The 19322-nt window shown below is 42.8% G+C and overlaps 1 protein-coding gene across 8 annotated transcripts in view; it reads left to right on the top strand.

Moving 5' to 3' along the window:
* The window catches only part of LOC135898362 (aldo-keto reductase family 1 member B1-like), a 296512-nt gene extending 278041 nt beyond the window's left edge, over positions 1-18471 (top strand). For all 8 annotated transcript variants that reach the window (XM_070537591.1, XM_070537587.1, XM_070537589.1 and 5 more), the window contains 8 exons: positions 4713-4829; positions 4935-5012; positions 8917-9033; positions 10298-10404; positions 13868-13949; positions 14080-14163; positions 18204-18286; positions 18376-18471. In XM_070537591.1, coding sequence (XP_070393692.1) covers positions 4713-4829; positions 4935-5012; positions 8917-9033; positions 10298-10404; positions 13868-13949; positions 14080-14163; positions 18204-18286; positions 18376-18418 — 711 coding nt within the window. In that variant the 3' untranslated portion in view covers positions 18419-18471. The remainder of the gene's footprint in view (positions 1-4712; positions 4830-4934; positions 5013-8916; positions 9034-10297; positions 10405-13867; positions 13950-14079; positions 14164-18203; positions 18287-18375) is intronic.
* Positions 18472-19322: the final 851 nt, after the last annotated feature.

The following is a 19322-nucleotide window of genomic DNA, read 5'->3' as shown; positions in this document are numbered from 1 at the left end:
GTTAAACATGGCTGAAAGAAATTTCACACCAACCGATGTTGGTAAAATATTTTCTAAGAGAAATAAGTGCACGTCCTTTTTATATTTAAACACACAATCTGCACGTAATAAGGACGATGATCTCAACGCATTGCTGTCTTCTTTTGGTTTTTTATTTGACATTGTCATGCTGGTGCGAAACATGGTATCGAAACGAAGTACTGCAAATATCAGACTATGTCTCTCATTATCTGAATCAGTGCAATAAAAAAGGTGGTGGTGTTCTTTTGCTTACTAGGACTAACTTACATTGCGAATTGTTGAAAGACCTTACTCAAATTACTCCTGACTTTGAAATTTTGATTGTTTTTCATGATCGCAGCATTTTTTCTGTGGTGTATCGCCCACCGGAAGGGAATGTGGTTAATTTTCTTAAATACATCGACAACCTGTTGTCCTGGGTTAACGACAACGACTACAGTTTAGTTTTGGGTGGGGATAATAATATTAACATGTTATACGATAGCCCATTTCGCAGAGACACATTGCGGGTACTTGAATCAAATGCTTGCATTAATACAATTAGTGCTCCTACTCGTATTCAAGGTGACTGCCAAAGTTTACTTGATGTTTTCATTACGAATGTTGACACACAATACATTGAATCAGGCGTCATCACTGCTCACGTCAGTGACCACTTGCCTGTTTTTCTACTTGTAAATTCACCTGCGTTGCCCTCGCGTTTTTCTAAAGATCAACACTTCACATTGCGGGATATCAACCCATTCACTCTTGAGAAATTTCGCAACGATATATTGCGCATAAACTGGCAATACGTGTATAACGAGAAAGATTGTGACAAAGCGTACGAGTTGTTTTTATCCTTTTTTCAGAGCGCTTACAGAAAGTCATTTAAACGCAAAACAAAAGAAAGCCAAAAAGCAAGGAAATCTTGGATTACTGATAGTACGTTGAAGTTGATCAAACAAAAAGATGCTCTTTTCAAGCAATTCCTAGGCACAAGGGATGCAGCAGATTAAGCAGAGTTCAAAAAATTCCGGAATAAAGTTAATGGTACTCCAAGGGCAGCAAAAGCGCAATATTTCGAGAAATTTAATGAAGAAACGATAATGCGAACCGATATCACCTGGCAAAATCTAAACAGTTCACTTCGTGTAAACAATCAGCCAGAGAATGCAGCAGAGTTAGAAATAAATAATCAGCCGACATCAGGCACGGCACTGGCTGACGCTTTTAACAATCACTTTGTATCGCTGGTGAATAGTTCCTACGATCCTCGTTGCACAGAATACATAAAATCAAAAGTCGTCGAAAGTGCATTCCTAAGCCCTACTAACACATGAAATATACAGCACGTTTCTCAGCCTTCGAAATAGCAAAAGCTGCGATATCGATGATTTGCAGATTCGCCCACCTAAGCATGTTCTGGACCTAATCTGTCCTGTCTTAGAGCACGTGTACAATCTTTCATTGGCGAATGGCATATTTCCTCGGCGCATGCAAATAGCGAAGGTAACAGCACTTTTCAAATCTGGCAACAGAAACGCGCTTTCAAATTATAGGCCAATATCGATCCTGCCTATATTTTCTATATGTCTCGAGAAATTGATTAATACAAGAGTAACCTCTTTTTGTAAAAAAGCACAATGTAATTACAGATTACCAGTATGGGTTTAGAAAGGGTCGTTCAACAGAAATAGCTTTACTGATGCAAAAAGAGAATTTTGCTAGGCTTTGAAGACAACTTATTTACTCTCAGTGTCTTTATTGATTTTTCGAAGGCTATTGACACCCTTAATCACAATACTCTACTAACAAAACTTGACATTTATGGCTTTAGGGGAACTTCCCTGAACTTAATTAGAAGTTATTTGCAGTAGAGGTATCAGACCGTAGTCGTAGGTAAAAACTGTTCAAAAAATTTGCCTATATTCACTGGAGTTCCTCAAGGAAGCATGCTAGGACCACTGTTGTTCAACCTGTACATAAATGACATAACTAATATCAATACCGGCGCACAATTTGTTATCTATGCCGACGACACTAGTTTATTCATAACTTCTAAGGACGTGAAAGAATTGCTATGTGTTGTTAATGATAAACTAGCCCAAATAAACAAGAGGAGCTTATTCAACTCATTCACTATTAATACTACCAAAACAAAAGGCGTGTTTTTCAACCAAAAAACAAAAGGCATAGTATTGACGGACATCTAAGAATAGCTACTTCTTTCATAGACATACTACTATCGGTTAAAAGCTTAGTTGTCATATTCCAAGAGAATATGCTGTAGAATGACCATGTTAACATTATTGCTAACAAACTTGCATGAGTTGTTGGAATACTAATAAGATTACGCTCCCTGTTACCATTAAAAGTGAAGCTCCTACTTTATAATTCTTTTTTTTATGTCATGTTACCTATTGTCACCTCGTATGGGGCAACATGACTAGCAATGACATCAACATTCTATATTTATTGCAAAAGAAAGCCATCCGCGCAATTTCAAACTCTTCATTCGATGCGCGTACTGATCCTCTTTTTTGTCAATTAGATATAGCGCAGATGAAATCGGTCTACAAAGAAATTTTGCTAAAACGCTTTTTAACAGAAAGAAAAGGTAGCTATAATTTTCTCGAGCACTTGTCAAGGCTAACATTAGATAAAAGCAGTTTCAGTACACGTCACAGAGAAACTTGGCATATTCCGCACTCAAGAACTAACTACGGGAATGAAATACTGCGCCATGAACTACCATCTCTACTTAACTCTCTTCATTAATCGCCATACTTATTATCATTTCAATTAGGTGCCCGTACTTGCGACTTATTTTGGCATTCACGTCAATGCTTAGTGCTTTTATTTGTGTTTTGTTCTGATGTACACGCATTCTAAACTGTAATTGCAGAGTGACCTATTTAGTTTTGTATTTCTGTGAATGTTACCCGTAAATTAACAGTGATTCATGCTGTCTGCATTTTGTTGTTTTCTTGTTCCTGTATGACAAGATCAGGGGGCTCATCAGTGCTCCAACAGCTGCCGCATCTGCTTCCATTGCGTTGATGGGCGCTTTCAAAGAAAAAAAAACGCATTCCATTAGTCGCTCCTCGACGCCACACTATGACGACGTGTGCTTCTCTCAAATAGACCAATGATGTAATTACGCTCCGCAACCGGTCAACTTTAGTGATTGACGGAAGTGCGTCCTTGTTGCACCATGTCGCAATGAAGATGTTGAAATCGAAACGGTGATCCATAAATGAAGGAAAACGTTAGCTAACCGTAGCAGAAAAACACAGCTCTTCTCCGAGCAGTGCGCTCCTCTGACCGCTCTTAAAGTCATCTTCAGTTTTTGTTTCGAAATTGATTTTACTGAAATGTTGAATTCGCTAGTGACCTGAACAACTGATATAGTGGTCATAATAAAGCCTCTGAAGACTTGCCCTACCTCCCAGCGTTTACGACGGAACCGCCAACACAATAGCAGGAACAATCGCCGAGTTACGTACAAGAAAGTTTCACCCTGCTGTGAGGTTGTAGGTGTCTGCGTGGTGGTAAAGGTTCAAGAGAATCTTATATTGTATTAAGGTGCCGCACTACCAGATAAATAATTGATGTGTTTTAAGTATGGTACCCTTATATGAGGTCACCAAGGAATGCTTAACGAAATGCAGATACATTGGCGGTGGTGTGCCGAAGACAGCATGATATGACAACATACAATATGACCTGACGTTTCTCTGATGGCCGTATGCTTTGACCACATTCTTGGTCGTCCTCTAGGGGCTCGTCGAGTTTGTCATCGTCGGCGCAATGTATAGCAGACTGCCTCATTTGTGCTGATACAGCAATGGGATCTCTAACGGGCTTTAATGTAACACAATGACTACACAACACGGAAGGATGTTCACATGGGGGAGTTGAGAAGGAGCGTCTATATGTCAACGTGCCTTTGTCCAAGCGGTCGTGTGTTGCGGATCGCTTTGGCTGTGTCTGGTATTAAATTAAATTGTATGGTATAACGTCACTAAACTGCACACTGGGTTGTGAAGGGCGGCGACCACCTGGCTTCTTTAATCTTCGTCCAAAGCACGGCACACAAGCGTTTCTTGTTTGTTTTTTGTTTTTTTATTATTTTTGCCGTCGTCGAAATGCGGCCACCGCGGCCGTAAGTCAAACCCGCGATCTCGTGCTCAGAAGTAGAATGCTGTAGGCAATGGGCTACCACGACGGGTCACGCCTGGCGTTAGTCATCAGGTGTTTCTTTCAGCAGTACGACAGCCAACACCGACCGCCAACATAGTGACAAGACTACCAGAGAAGTCGCTGGAGCATTCCATATCATCAGAAAATCTAATAGTTGTGTTAGCAAAACATCTTTAATCTTGTCAGCGAAAGAAATGGCATTGCTGCATAAAGGGTAGATTGCAAGGCAGATATCTCGCGTGCATATTTGGCTGTCCGGAGTTTGTATCTGATCATCGATGTATGAAGGGGCGCATGCGGGCCCAGTTTTGTACGTATAAGTTGACTTGTTACTTCAAATAAATCAGTTGTAAGTTCAGCGCCGTGTTTGTCTCCTCCTCTTTCTGGTCCTGTCGTCTAGCGCTGTTTGAATTTTATTCTTACCTCTTTTAATTAGGCCTTACTTGTCAGTCATGGTAACATCGAGAAGGTGTAATGTGAAGTGTTTATATTATTTTTTTTTTCAGTGCTGGAACTCGTTTCATAGTAAACAAAAAGTTGTGGAGTGCTGCAAGATGAGTTTGCGGGCGCTAGGAGTTGATTATATCGACCTCTACTTGATTCACTGGCCTTACGCGTACAAGGTAAGCGAGGGCAAATACAAGGCAGCAAACGTTTCGAAGGAAAGTTTTGCCATATGTTAATTTTGCACCTGTCATCTTCTGTTGTTGTCGCCTCGCAATGTACAGGAGGGTGGCGACCTGTTCCCAAGAGACCAAAATGGCGACATCCAACTGGCCGACACTGATTACCTGGAGACCTGGGAGGTACGCTTGTTTTCTTCTGACCTGAGCTTTGACATAATACGTGCAGTGGTTCGACCAACCGGTTTCAATCACAAACTTCTTCTTCCGCCTTAGGAAAAGAGGTTCTGAAAGTGGTTAAACCGAAAAATAACTAGTTTCCGAACTAATATAATACAATGCGCATCTCATTCTGAAGCTGCTATGCAGTTAGATATGATGGAAAGTCAGCGGGCAGTGTTGCGTGCGTAGCCATGCCATACGAACCTCGGCGCTAGCATACCTAAACCAGTCAAATGAGCTTTGAAAGAAATATAACTATGTCCCCTTGGATTGTAGAACTGATATTTCTTGTTCATTCTTACGCTGAACTGGGAGACAAATCACTTTTGTGTCCTTATCCGCTGTTTGCTCTCCATCAGTGTGCTGGCATTGAGGAAACCGTAATGCTAGCAGTAATTTTGTGGAAGCCAAATGCATGCAGCAACACTTATCGCACATTTTTTTTTTGAGCTGGTACAATTAGAAGGTTTATTGAAATCCTCAAGATGACTAGCATCGGAAAAAAATTAATTAATGTAATTGAACGCACAATAAAGCATGTATGCCGCGCCCGCTATGAACACCGGAAAGAGCACATCATCGCGCTGCAGAAAGACATAAGTATAGGACGAGAGGGTTCCCGACTGCGCCTCTGGGTGCACGAGCCAGGAATAAGAGCCCAGAGCCTGTTTGGTTGACCAAGTCTACTTAACCCGGGCGTATGCATAAATGAAGCAAAGGCTTCTCAAGCGTCCCCACTAAGATAACCTAAAAATGAAAGGGAGGCGGAATATATCAATAACGAAACATAGAGTACTAGTTTGGGGCTACAAAAAATACGAGGTGGTGCGAGGAAATTTAAAAACTGTAAAGGTGCCAGTGCTGACGTTCGCAAATGCAATTCTGTACTGTAAATTAGAAATGCTGCCAGAGTTGGAGATTAACCAGAGGGCGGTAGACAGAATGCATTTGGGGGCCCACGGTAAAACCACAAATGTGGCAGTCCAAGGTGACATTGGCTGGGCTTTTGAATCCAGAGAAGTGCTGTGCAAGATTAGATTTGAAGAAAGACTAACGAACATGGAGGAAAATAAATGGCTGGCTAAAGTACGCAAATATCTGCACCTCAAAAGCGTACAGGGTAATTGAAAGTGTAAATATACAACCAGGAGCCATTAAAAAAGAAGAAACAAATTGAGAAAAGCAGAGATGGTAAATTAGGAAAAAGGATGGAAACACGAAATACCCTGGCTCTTTAGAAAAACGGCAAGAAAGAAATCAGCAGGGAAAATTTGTACGATAACCGAAAAGTTAGTGCCGTGCTGTCGCAGCAAATATGTCGCAGCAAATATGTACCAGAGGATGAGGAATGTATGTGCTGCAAAGAAAGCCCTGGAAGGACTCCGCACATCGTAATGGAATGCCAAGATATTGACACAGTGAGGCCTGTAGAGAGTGTCCCCCTTGCTGGAGCGTTGTCATTCAAAGAACATGGAAGGATGAACTGGTCAGCAGTTGAGATAAGTAACAGATGATGATGTTATTGGTGGAACAAAAGCAGGAAAATTATTGATAGTACTGGAGTTATTCAAATGTAGGTAATGGGAAGGTATAGCGATAGAGGTTTTAAATACTAAAGCTAAAATTGGAATCAGATAGATAAAAGACTAGATAGCGATCATCAAATTTTAGTGTTAGAAGAAATAAGGTGTAATGGAGAACCAGTGCTGTAGTTTCGAGCTGACACACAACGTCCCCTTGCGGACATCACGCGCATTGCTAAGTCGTACGAACAGAAGAAAAAGTCCAGCGGTGGCACCGCGGGTGACGTGCAAGAACAGTGAAAAGAAAAAAAACTTGGAGGTCGTCGTTATTCCTGCGTGGTTAATTGCCACTAGAAAACCTTAACATAGCCCTATGACTTCATTATTTTTCCTGATAACTACGAGCATGAGCGACAGCAACGTTAGACTTATGCAGGCGCGATCGCTCGCCGTTTCAACTATTTCTAAAGCTTCTCTGGGGAAAATCTCCGTGCGCATATTATTTTATTGACAGTGAGAATGGGAATGTTTCTATAGATCCAAAAGCTTATTCGTCTCCTTAGCACACGCATATTTACAGCCGGAATTTTTTCGTGGGAGCGTGGGATGAGTAATATTAGTGCCAGCCGCGGCGTATAAATGCCCACTGGATTTCCAGCGGTGCGTGATGTCTCTCACGGTGCTTGGTGGCAACACGAAAAGGAAGTAAATGACAATGCTGATCACACAATCTCAAAGCAAGGATAAACGGTGAACACTTCGCGTTTCCTGCAGAAGTGGCGTATCGGCGCTGCACCGATGCGTGCGCCGCGACTGGCAACACCAACGTCGGTTATGCAGCTTATATTTCAGGCAAAATTATGTGCGCTAGAGTAAATTGACGGGTAATGTTCTTGTTGTTAAAAGCGATGTACACAGTGAAACGTTTAGGACCAACGAGAGCTTCGATAAAAGTCAAGCTCAGCTGCATGGCTGCTGACGCCACAAATATCAGAACGTTTTCTTCTTCATGAGAAATTATAGCGAGGAGAGGATGAAGCGGCAACAAGGGTAACAATATATTGCTCCTTGAGAGCGTCGGCGGTTCATTCCGAAGCGGCCGACAGCTACAGATATCAAGTCAACCGGAAAAAAAGGCACATATAGCGGTGATATCGCTGGCGAGCAATCACTGGCGGTGAGGGTGAGGCCGTGAGGCTGCCGGCTATGCCAGAGCCTGTCGCTGAATTGCCATGTCGCTGTGCCACATGGAGATATCGCAGGGAGATCATAAAGGGGACATCCTCTGTGTGGCAGGCAGATCTCGCCGTTCGCCAGCAAGACCGCCGTCTGTCGGCGGTCCGCGAACTTCAAGTAGCGTGCGGCAAGTCTTCGTGTCGCGAACGGAGACGAGCTTTCAATTCCGGCGCCGTGGACACCATGAGTGGCTGCAATGAAATCAACGTCAGTCTGCTTACGAAGCAACTTTCACTATCGTCTGAAATATGTAGGAATGGAACAAGTTATGGCTTATTTGAAGTCCGAGGGCGTTTATAGCTTAGTTTCCCTCGTAAAATGTGTTGCGCTGAAACCCTCAACCGCCATTGTCAGCTGTCGTTTCCTCAACCTAGAAAAATGTTTACTGTATTCAATCCACTACCCTTTCGAGTTATTTCGCATCAAGGAGCTTTTACAGTGAGTCGATTGTTCTGACACTGTACCAGAACAGGATGACCGCTATATACGCTTGCAGCTGCTGGTGCATGGCTCTTATGCAGTTTTCTGAAAAAAGAAAAGAAAAAAAAAACCTGCTAAGGCGTTTTCCCCAAGTTCGTCCTGAATGATCGTAGCCTCTTCCCTGTTTACAATATTCGCACTGAGACAAATGAATAAAGAAAAAAAGGAACAGGACAACCTCGCTTAGGTCACAGTTTCGTAAAACGTAGAAACAACGTGCTCCCTGCGGCTCCGCGTTCATTTGGGAGACTAAAGGTTGCGGCTCTTTCTCACTTACGGCGCTGAAGGCCATTTTTCACCAACATTCTCTGCGCGGCGCCGGTTTGCCAAAGCGCAGAATGTAATTGATCAGTTTATTAGCCTCTTTCAGATGGTTTCTCGCATTGCAATAAAAGCCTCCAATTTGCTGCAATATTAAACTGCGGGATAATGACAGCCCTGTATAAGGCTGCTAATACCGAAATGGAAGCAGTGTATGTGTGCATATAGGCACATACATAGACGGCTTCGATATTTTGCATAATATGCTGCGAACAGAGCACGTTTTGTTTGTAAATGTTTAAAAAAAGTGTTAAGCTTGCAGAGCCAGATCATGCATAAACCAAAACCCGTCCTTTTGTCTCCAGGGCATGGAAGAATGCAAGAGGAAAGGCTTGGTGCGCTCCATCGGCGTGTCCAACTTCAACTCGGAACAAATAACTCGCCTGGTCAAGTCATGCCAGATAAAGCCAGTGATTAACCAGGCAAGTTTATGGTTAAAATGCAATAGCACAAGAGCTAACAAAAAAAATTTCGTTGGCGTATACCAATCTGAGGTACTGATATGGCAAAGACGTCGAAACTGTATACTGGAGATTTCACACCCTTCAGAAACACTGTAGGTTTCGGGCTAGTGCTTTTTGTGATGATTCATCACCGCCGCCGCGGGCGCGATCTAACCGACGGCCCTGTCATACGGTCGCTCCTGCCAGACAGACTGCGATAACGACTGCTCTCATACAAGCGCAGATGTACAATATGTCTATAACTGGATGTCTATAACTGGAGTCGGTAAGACACGACGTTAGAGAATAAAATTTGAGTACTCCATGGCGAAAAAAGAAAGAAAGTAAAAAGAAGAAAACTCACACAAAGGTATCGATTCGCATAAGACCTACGGAAGGTTGCATCTATTTGATAAGAAATCATAATTACGCTTATAAGAAAATTTGGGACTTCGACGGACGTTGCATTGCTGATTGATATCGACCAGGCCGTCACACGCCGGCCTTCATCGCCGCATGAAATCATGAAAACGGCTGCGCAAATCCCCTTAGCAGCTTAGTTGTAAAAAAGCTGCCAGACCGCCATGTTTGTGGGCTAATATACACGCGTGGTTTAGTGGGGCCGTACTAATAACGTGCATTGTCCAGGGCTAGTTCACGAACAAAATAGTAGCCGTCCCTCTATGTTTCACGTTATGTTATTGCGTTAGCTAGTCTGTCAGGTCAAATCCGGCCACCCTGAGCAGCATATTTTCTGCGAATTTTCGTCGTCATGTAAACCGGTGACATTAGCGACACGTCCAAAATCCGTTCGGTGAGGTTGCTGCATTCCGTGACAGTCCGATGTTCAAGATCGTAGGGTCAGTGAATTGAAATTACTTCAAGTTACTTGTCCGCCATTTCGTAAGGGCCGCTGTGGTAGTGCATGACGTGACGGGCAGATGACGTTCTGGCTTAACGTAACTGTGCATTGATCGGTACAGCTGTATGAAAGGCGAGGGAAACCGTGCCGTGATGTCTCAATGGTTATAACATTCTGGCGCCATGCATGAGGCCGGGAGTTCGATTTCTGACCGCGGCACCCGCATCTCTATGGGGGCAGAGTGCAAGAACACAAATGTGGGGCGAATTGGATACGTTGTCACTGTCACATTGAGCTTAATGCGCCAGCGAACAAACGCCAGCTAAGTCGCCGTCATCGCAATGCTACTCACCAGCGTTCACGTGTTTTCTCACGGCGCAGATCGAGTGTCATCCTTACCTGACGCAGAAGAAGCTCATTGCCCTGTGTGCTGACTTTCAAATCAAAATTACTGCGTACAGCCCGCTGGGTTCACCTACCCGGCCTTGGTATGTGCTTATGTAATGTTTCTTTCTTTTTGTTTGTGTGTGTTGTTCATCTTTCTCCAGTTGTAGGCACCACTGTTCTCGTATCCGTGACTGCCTTTTGAACATCTATGATTTGTACATCCATCATGAAACGTCACGGGGTTTTATAGCGTCACTGAAATCTCGTCGCCTATTCGTAGGCGCATATATTCAATTTGCAGCATCAGTTCCACTCTTGGACATAGTCTACAGTGCTTATTTGATTCTGGAGTATACAGAGATTGAAAAGCGTCCCATTTTTTCGCTTAACAGAAAATGGCCAAATAAGCAAACTTTACGCGCGTTCGGGTCGTGCATTCTAGTTCGAATAAAATTTGGTTGCACTTGGAAAACGGAAGCGTGAGCGACAAGATTCAAACGAGTCCTGCAATATTATCGCGTAAGATTTACCATTTATTTCTGTTTGCCGCTTTACCAAGGACGCCTTTTGCCAACCATCTCTCGTGAAGTCAAGAACATCTCTCTCTATATATGTCGTCCATTAGTTCAAACGGCAGAACTACACAAAGGTAATGTATTTTAATCTGCCTGGATAGCGCAGCGGCTATGGCATGACGCTCTTGAGAGGGTTCAGTTCCGATCGTGACGGTGGCATTCGGATGGTACCGGAATGCCAAGACTCTCATGTGCTTAGACTTAAGCGCACGTTAAAGAGTGGCAGGCCAGAATCAGTCCGAGGTGTTCACTACGGCGTGGCGCATAGTCGAGGTGTGCTCTTGGCACTTAAAACTTGAGAATCAAATCTTTTCGAAAATATTTTTATAAAATGTCGTGATTACATTTTGCAATAACGCATCTGGCACAGTTATTAATCATCATGTTCAGCACTGCCTATTTGGACGTTACTTTTTAATATAATAGAATTCGTTTATACATTATCATCATTAATGTCCTTGTCGTCTTACTGCAAGATGCTCCCGTCTGGTGCTGGCCAAGCCCAGCGCCATGTCCGAAGGCGTTCCAATATCGTCGCACAGCTAATACTTCATCAGCCGCAGCTGCGTCTCCCTTGCCTTGGCACACATTCATTTGCCTTATTGGGCTGCAGGTTATCTGTTGCATCCATTGCACAATTAAAACAACCCTCCTTCCTTGTGGTAATATTAATTATAATATTATCCACATGTGTTCACTCTGACATTTAAAGGGAAGCTGTCCTTGCCTACTTTTCCGTGGTTTGACATGGCTGGGTGCTGTCTCACCGAGTAAACTTGGCCGGATCTGGAAGGATGATATTAACGCGAGCTGATCTCGGGGACTGTAATCAAATGTGGTCACTTGTGAAGGCGATCCTCATCCCAATACACGATATGTGCTTTCGCAATCCTGGAGGCAGTGCAATGAAAGCTAGACGCGGGTGAGCCGTTCCTGATAATTCTATTGCTTAAGGCCACTGGGGGCCTAGCTTCTTTGTTTCATTATCAGTGTTTTGTGTCGGTATCCCGCCGCGTGGGTGTAGCGCGGGATATCTCACACAGCTGAGGTGTGAAGCGAAAAGTCACGAAAAGCAGCTATCACATTAGCTTAGAGCCGTTTCAAGTGGAAGCACTTGCACAGTTCCGTTGATTTATGCGTAATTAATAGTGCGGGCATAGGTCAGCGTACCACTAAAGGAAATTTACCAACGTCTCGATGGGGAATAGCAGTTGGTCATGTCTTTGCAAGAGGTGCTGACGCGTTTAACGTAAGCATTACTTTTCATCCGGGGCCCGATAGCGTTAAAGCCATTCAAATCTGTTTTTATTCCAACCTCCTGCCGTCAGATTTACGTAACCACCTACGCGAGCCTCGGGCGGTGACTTGTAACGTTGTTTTCACAGGCCAATGAAGCGTTTTCGTCGTTTATAGGCCAGCTTTCAAAGCGAATCGCATTGCCTTCTGTCACAGTTATGATGCGAAAGCGTCAAATGGCCATTGAGCGAAAAAGCTGGCGTCTGCCATCTGTCGGAGGGAAATGGCACTTAATTTCCTATTGGCTCCGATGCCACGTCGCAAGCGCGTCTTGATAGAGCAGAGCGGCCGAAAGGGTACACCTGCTGCCTCCCTGGCATGCCAGGGTTTACGTGAGGGGAGAGGGTATTGTCGCGACGCCATGTCACCTTCACTCTTGCTCTCGGAAGCCTGCGCTATCCCCGCCTTCCTCTCGCAAGCTCTCGTTTGTGTTTTAGCTGCGCCTCTGTAAGGTTTAATCGAAACGCGCCGAGCGTTTCAATGCGCTCGCTTGAACGTGACGAGTTTATGACTCGATGGACCGCTCAGTGCCATTTAATTGGACATTAATTCTTTTGCATTCACAACTCATAACTGTTCAGTTGTCCTAGGAAATTTTTTGTCTAACTGATTGACAAGAAGCGAGGAGTATACAGAAGTGCAGAAGATTTTGATGGGACCGGGCTATAGCGCAGTGGAAGTAGATAGCTGGATGAGGAGGCTAGTGCCGGCGTTGGCAATTCGCCCGTTTCTGATTGCTTAGCTTTCGCTGGCTGGTAGAAAATCGTGGCGGCGTGCAACGGAAGGATAAAAATGGTTTTTAAACGGATACTCAGCAAATAAAAATTGACAGAACGATGACGCCATTCTGACACGCAATTTTTTTTTTATTATACGCGCATAAACCCACCATTCCCGGTATCTCCGAGTAGCCAGTGTCATAGCGATCGGCGGGCAGGCACCTTGTCCAGCTTTTTTTTTCTTAGTTTTGTTCGAAATATTAATGCATCTTTAAAACGTAGACGTCACTTTGACGTGTGCGTTTTCGCAGTTTTGTACCATCGCCTTACAGATAGGCGAAATGGGCGCAACCCGCGAACTTCTGACCAATAACGGTGGGCTGACGGCGGAAGGAAGGCGTAGAATCGGAAACATGTTTTTTTTTTTTTCTCAAATCACGCATAATCAGTGTGTGCATGTCATATGAGATGAAGAGTTTTGGCTGTTTTTCCGAATTCGCGTGACGGACAAATGCAGTGGGTGTGGCCCGAAAAATTTGGAACCAATTATGGAGACCTGATTGCAGAGATGAACTAGAGAAGTTTGAAATATCTTTACGTTATAGTGATCATGCTTCTTAGAACTTACAATCCTAGTTCCATATTTTTACTTCCAGAAACTGGGTCATGGGAAAGTGGGAAACTGTCTGGCATAAACATACTTCAGCGCTGCTCAATAACGCAGTTGCCAACCGTGAACTCTTTTTATTCTTTGAAGCGCGCTGAATCATTGAGCAGAACATGCTCTGCTCTAGGATTCAGTGCAGATTAAGAAACAGCATAGCCCAACTGTTTTTTTTTTCATTCCCATAATTATTGCATAGTATGAGTCCTTGCTCATTGGCTACGCTATTGACCTTCACTTTAGTTCCCGGATTATTCATTTACGTTTTCTGCATTCATTGGCGATGAATTAACAAGCTGCGTTCTTACAGGGCACCCAAGGGGGAGAAGAAGTTGATGGAAGACGAGACGGTGAAGGCGATCGCCAAAAAGCATGGCGTCACGGCGGCTCAGGTTTGTGGAGACAGCATGGCATTGATTGGGCCTCTCAGAACTCATAAACTGCACCTTATCCCTTTGATTTTGATGCCGCTGTGCCGCTGAAATGCGCAACTATGTGCAAGAACTCTTCATGCTTTCGCAGGTGCTTATCCGCTATCCAATCGAACGCGGTCTCATCAGCATCCCAAAAAGTTCGAACAAGAGAAGAATCGCGGAGAACTTCAAGGTTAGTATGCTAATATGTCGCATACATTGCAGCCCTGCCATTGAAACGTTCCGATATTTGGTATTTCGCTGATTAGTGGGTATTAGAGGAATGCTGACACTAGTATAAATAAAGGGATCACAGTCACTTAGTCTGTGCGAGAGGAAAAATATTTAATCAGAAGCTCCGGATCAAGAACTTTCGCCAAAGATCCCCCCCCACCTAAAAAAAAAATCGGTTTTCTTTATTTATATATGGTACCCGATGTTCCTGAGATGGGAGGTACGTTTCTCTTATGTGATAAAGGTATATGATCTCTATAATCGGCTTAATGAATACTTTAGAACGCACCGAATTGGCAAATTTTGAAATAGATTAACTAACGTGTTTACCAGGGCTAAATAATTTGTGTACTAGAACAATACCTTCGAACAAAAGAGAAGTCTGTGACGCCACCAGCTAAGCACATCGCCGTACAGTCGTACAACGTAGCAATTACTGCTCGATAGAATGACATTTTCGATCACGGAATATCAGGTAGTTCAACCTCATACTGAGACGTTTATATTTGAGTTTATTCACATTTCTTTGCGTGCATAATAACAGCATCAGCGACGTTATTACATTCGGTGGCCCCATATTTATGAAACTGCCAGGAGGACCACCAGAGGGACCAGGTCATATGTACGGAACTAAGAGCGGTACAGGTACAATACACGCCAGCATTCCATCTGGAGCTATTGATACAAGCCGTAGTTTCAAATTGTTAAGAAATTAGTAATGTAGACTTCTGGTTTTCTTCGAAATCAGTTTTTTACGTCCTTCCCAATTTCTAGCATCCTAACGATTGTGTCTCGTCGTTGATACTTTGTGGTTGCATGAGTTCGCGCTGCAACAATTTTTATTTCAAACGATCAGAGTTTGGTACGACAAATTCCATTGAATCTTAAGTGATGGACTTCTACACATACCAACGCTACACAGAGGATGTGATGGACTAGCCGATCGCGGAAACCTTGGATTTCGAACTGCTGCCTTAAACTGATAAAAAAGAAAGACAACCTTTATAGAAAGTTCTTGTCCACGAGATACCCTGAGGACTGGGAACAATTTAGGCAACATAGAAACAATACAACCGCCTTTCTTCGTAATGCGAAAAGGGAATACCTATTTACATCTTTCAATTTGGAATGTAATGCAAAGGCAGATGTAGTATGGAAAAGGATAAATGAATTATTGAATCGTTCACCTGCGGCTCAAAGGCTCAAGAGATAAGCGTAAATGGCCTGGTTTTAAAGGGCGGCCAATTGGCTGAAGCATTCAATGATTTTTTTGTCAATCTAGTGAACACGTCCCACTATCCTGAGGCTGTTAATCAAATCCAGAGTAATAAAAATAGTATGCATCTGAACCCTACGAGTGTGCATGAGGTTAAAATGACATTTAACCTGCTCAAAAATAGTAATGTCTGCGATCTGGATAACCTACAATTAAAACCTGTTAAGTACACCATTGATATAATTGCAGCACCACTCGCACATATTTATAACCAAGCGATTAGTACTGGAAATTGCCCCGAGCGGATGAAGCTCTCTAAAGTAATTGTTATTCACAAAGGAGGTGACAAAAACCAGTTTTCTAACTATCGCCCTATTTCCATTCTTCCAGTGTTCTCAAAAGCACTAGAAAAAATAATACATGGTAGAATTGAAAATTTCGCCTCTAACTTCAACTTAATAACTAACGCTCAATACGGCTTTCGTAAGGGCAGATCAGCAGAACTTGCTTTATTAAACCAAAAGGAAATAATTTTAAAAGCTTTTGAAGAGAAGGAATTTATAGCTGGTATATATATTGATTTTTCAAAGGCCTTCGATCGCCTGAACCACATAACGTTGCTAAAAAAAACTCGAGCTGTATGGTATACGAGGCACACCCCTACGACTTCTTACCTCTTACCTAAAATTTCGTAAGCAGGCCGCAGTGATAGGTGATTCTCTTTCCTCATTTAAAAATGTGAATGCTGGTGTTCCCCAAGGGAGCATCCTTGGTCCCCTTCTATTTAACTTTTACATTAACGACATAATTAAGATAAGCGTGAAACCGACATTTGTTATTTATGCGGATGACACGACTCTACTATTCCGAAACTCTAACACTACGACACTTCACCTCGATATAAACAATTGCCTTGACAAATTGAACTCCTGGAGCAAGCTAAATTCATTGGAGATAAACGTTAATAAAACAAAGGCAATCCTGTTTTCACCCAAACAATCACGTGCTGTGCTAGAAGGTAATCTTCTCCTCTGTAATGACATTGTGGAAGTTGGCGACTCTGTTAAGGCACTTGGTGTCCATTTTCATAAAAACATGTCCTGGGATCTGCACATCAAGCACATTGTTACCCGTATTGCAAAGTCTGTTGGTATTTTAGCAAAGTTTCGATTCTTTTTACCACAAGAGGTTAAACTAAAAATTTACAATGTTCTGTTCCTTTCTCATCTTAATTACTGTATCCTTGTCTGGGGGAAAACCACAACAACGAACTTAAATCGCATATTCGTACTCCAAAAGAAAGCTCTTCGACATATAGCCAATGCAGATTACCACGCTCATACTAAACCAATTTTTCATCGTTTTAATTTAGTTTCTACTCACAATCTTTACTCATATCATCTGGCGATAAGATATAAACAAAGCATCAACAATCCTGGAAATTTATTAGCTTCCCTTGCAGACCTGACAATTCGAACGCCGATATATGACACTCGTAGCACGGAACCCTGGCAAATACCATTTTCGAGAACATCCTATGGGGAGCAAATGCTTCGCTGTTCTCTTCCTATGCTAATAAATTATCTACACAAACAGACATTAACGATAAAAAATAGTAATAGACAGTTTTAGTTTAGCGTACGCAACTATAACGTACGCTATACGCTATAAAATAGCGTACGCTAAGCAGCGCACGTTTTCTACAATTTTAGTTGGCCGACGACATCTTTGGATCTCTGAGGCCATATTCCGTCGTTGCGGCTATTTCGCGCCTGTAGCGATAGGTGGCGCTGACATCTCGAACGTTTCTTTTGTTAGGATTCGACTCGTTCGAAACGAGAAGCGATCTCGAAAACACCACGAAGTTATCCACAATACTCTGTCGTCGAAGCGGCCTGAGACTAAGCGAAAGCCGTTTACACAGTCATTTGCTACGAACGAAGTGCATTCTACAAAAGCAACGCCAAATTCAATTCGAAGCGGGCAGCCGGGATCGCCGCCATGTTTCCCGCAAACTCCGCAAACCCCGCAAATACGCTAACGCTAACTCGTTTGCGTTGCATACGCCCGCTATACCCGCTATTTCGTTTAGCGTTCAGCACATGCGCAGTGACGACCCGCTATTTTTTAGCGTACGCAATGGAATAGCGTACGCTATACTAAACCTGTCTAATAGAACAAGACTCCGCAACTTTTTTGTACATGCCGAATAACAACTTTATAAGAAAATGTAAAATTCACTCATATGTTGATAAGATTGTTTTCTTCTCATTTGTACGCCTGTGCTATTCTAAACTAGTTATTATCTTGTTATGTATAATTGATTCTATTGTTTATTTGTCGACTTGTCACCTTCGCTGTGCCTTGTAAAAGGGGGTCTGAACCCCCGTCAAGTGGACTAGCTTACACTTTTTGTTCGGGCCTCCTTCCAATGTTCCTTGGACAAATAAACATGATTTTCATTTCATTTTCATTTTCATGTAAATGATGCCAGAGTGGACGGCTCTGGAGTAATTCTTTTTTACTGAAGCAGTGAATAAAAAAAAATAAATGGCTGATTTTCTTTCCCCGAGATTTGGCGTAATGCGGTCGCTGAGACGAGAAATTGGTCACTATAGCATAATTAGCAACGAATGCTGTCTCATATAATCAGCCCTGGCTCTAGCGTATCTTTATTGCAAAGGCAAGAATCAGCGGAAAAGCACATCAGTGGAGCATTTCTTTTCAGTATAGCCGAAGGAGCGAGCTTCTCTACATTTACCTTACTGGTGCCTCTTTTTCAGGCTTTAAACTTTTCGCTTGACCCTGCTGACGTGGAAGCTTTGAATGGTCTTGACAAGAACTACAGGGGGGGCATAATGATCGCGTAAGTGTTGACGCAAGGTGGCCATTGCCTATCACTTTTTGCCTCATGTGCTTTGCTCTCAATTTGTATTGCTTTATTACATTTTACAGGGATGTAAGCAGCAAGTACTACCCCTTCAACATCCCCTACTAGAGCCAGGCAGCGCCGGGATTCATTCAAGTTACATTAAATTTTCACCTTCAGCATTTCGGGAGTCTGTTCTGTTGGTACTCGTGCCACTTTCATTTGTGTTGATGTCGGGTCTAGAGTCTCAGATGCAACGCTTCACAGGTTTTGAAGTCGAGATGTTATGGACAACGTCATATGCTTGATGTACGATTATTGGTTTTGTTGTGAATTGGCGTTCAGCGCCATTCATTACTACGAAAAGGCAGAAAGTAACCTACGATGGAGTTGCGCAGTGGAAGTTGAAAATAGTACAATCAGGTCAAGTGTATCAGATCGGCTCGCTAATGTTTCGACTGGTGGAACTGTCTCGCGAAGTACGAAGTGCCACGCGACTACAGGTCCACGTGTTGAAACGTTAGCCAGATGATCCGAGGCACGTGACCTGATTGTATTTACCTACCGCAGGACAATACCAAATCGGAGGCTTCGAAAAATCCTTATGCCACAGGAAATACTTCCAAATGTTAGGGTCGCAGTGTATGAGTATTAATAAGTATCAATATTCATACATGGGAATGCACATGAATATATATATATATATATATATATATATATATATATATATATATATATATATAGAACTTGAGTGGTGCTACAAGGTAAACAGAACAAGTATTTAATTTCGACAGTTTCGATCGGTGGACCGATCTTCGTCAGGGTTTAAACCCTGACGAAGATCGGTCCACCGATCGAAACTGTCGAAATTAAATACTTGTTCTGTTTACCTTGTAGCACCACTCAAGTTCTTTACGTTTGAAAGGTAGCCTGAAGAAACCCTCTTTGCCTACTACATATATATATATATATATATATATATATATGTGTGTGTGTGTGTGTGTGTATATATATATATATATATATATATATA

This window comes from Dermacentor albipictus, chromosome 4, assembly GCF_038994185.2.
Source record: "Dermacentor albipictus isolate Rhodes 1998 colony chromosome 4, USDA_Dalb.pri_finalv2, whole genome shotgun sequence".
In the NCBI taxonomy this organism is placed as follows: domain Eukaryota; kingdom Metazoa; phylum Arthropoda; class Arachnida; order Ixodida; family Ixodidae; genus Dermacentor; species Dermacentor albipictus.
This window is presented reverse-complemented; position numbering and strand designations above follow the sequence as displayed.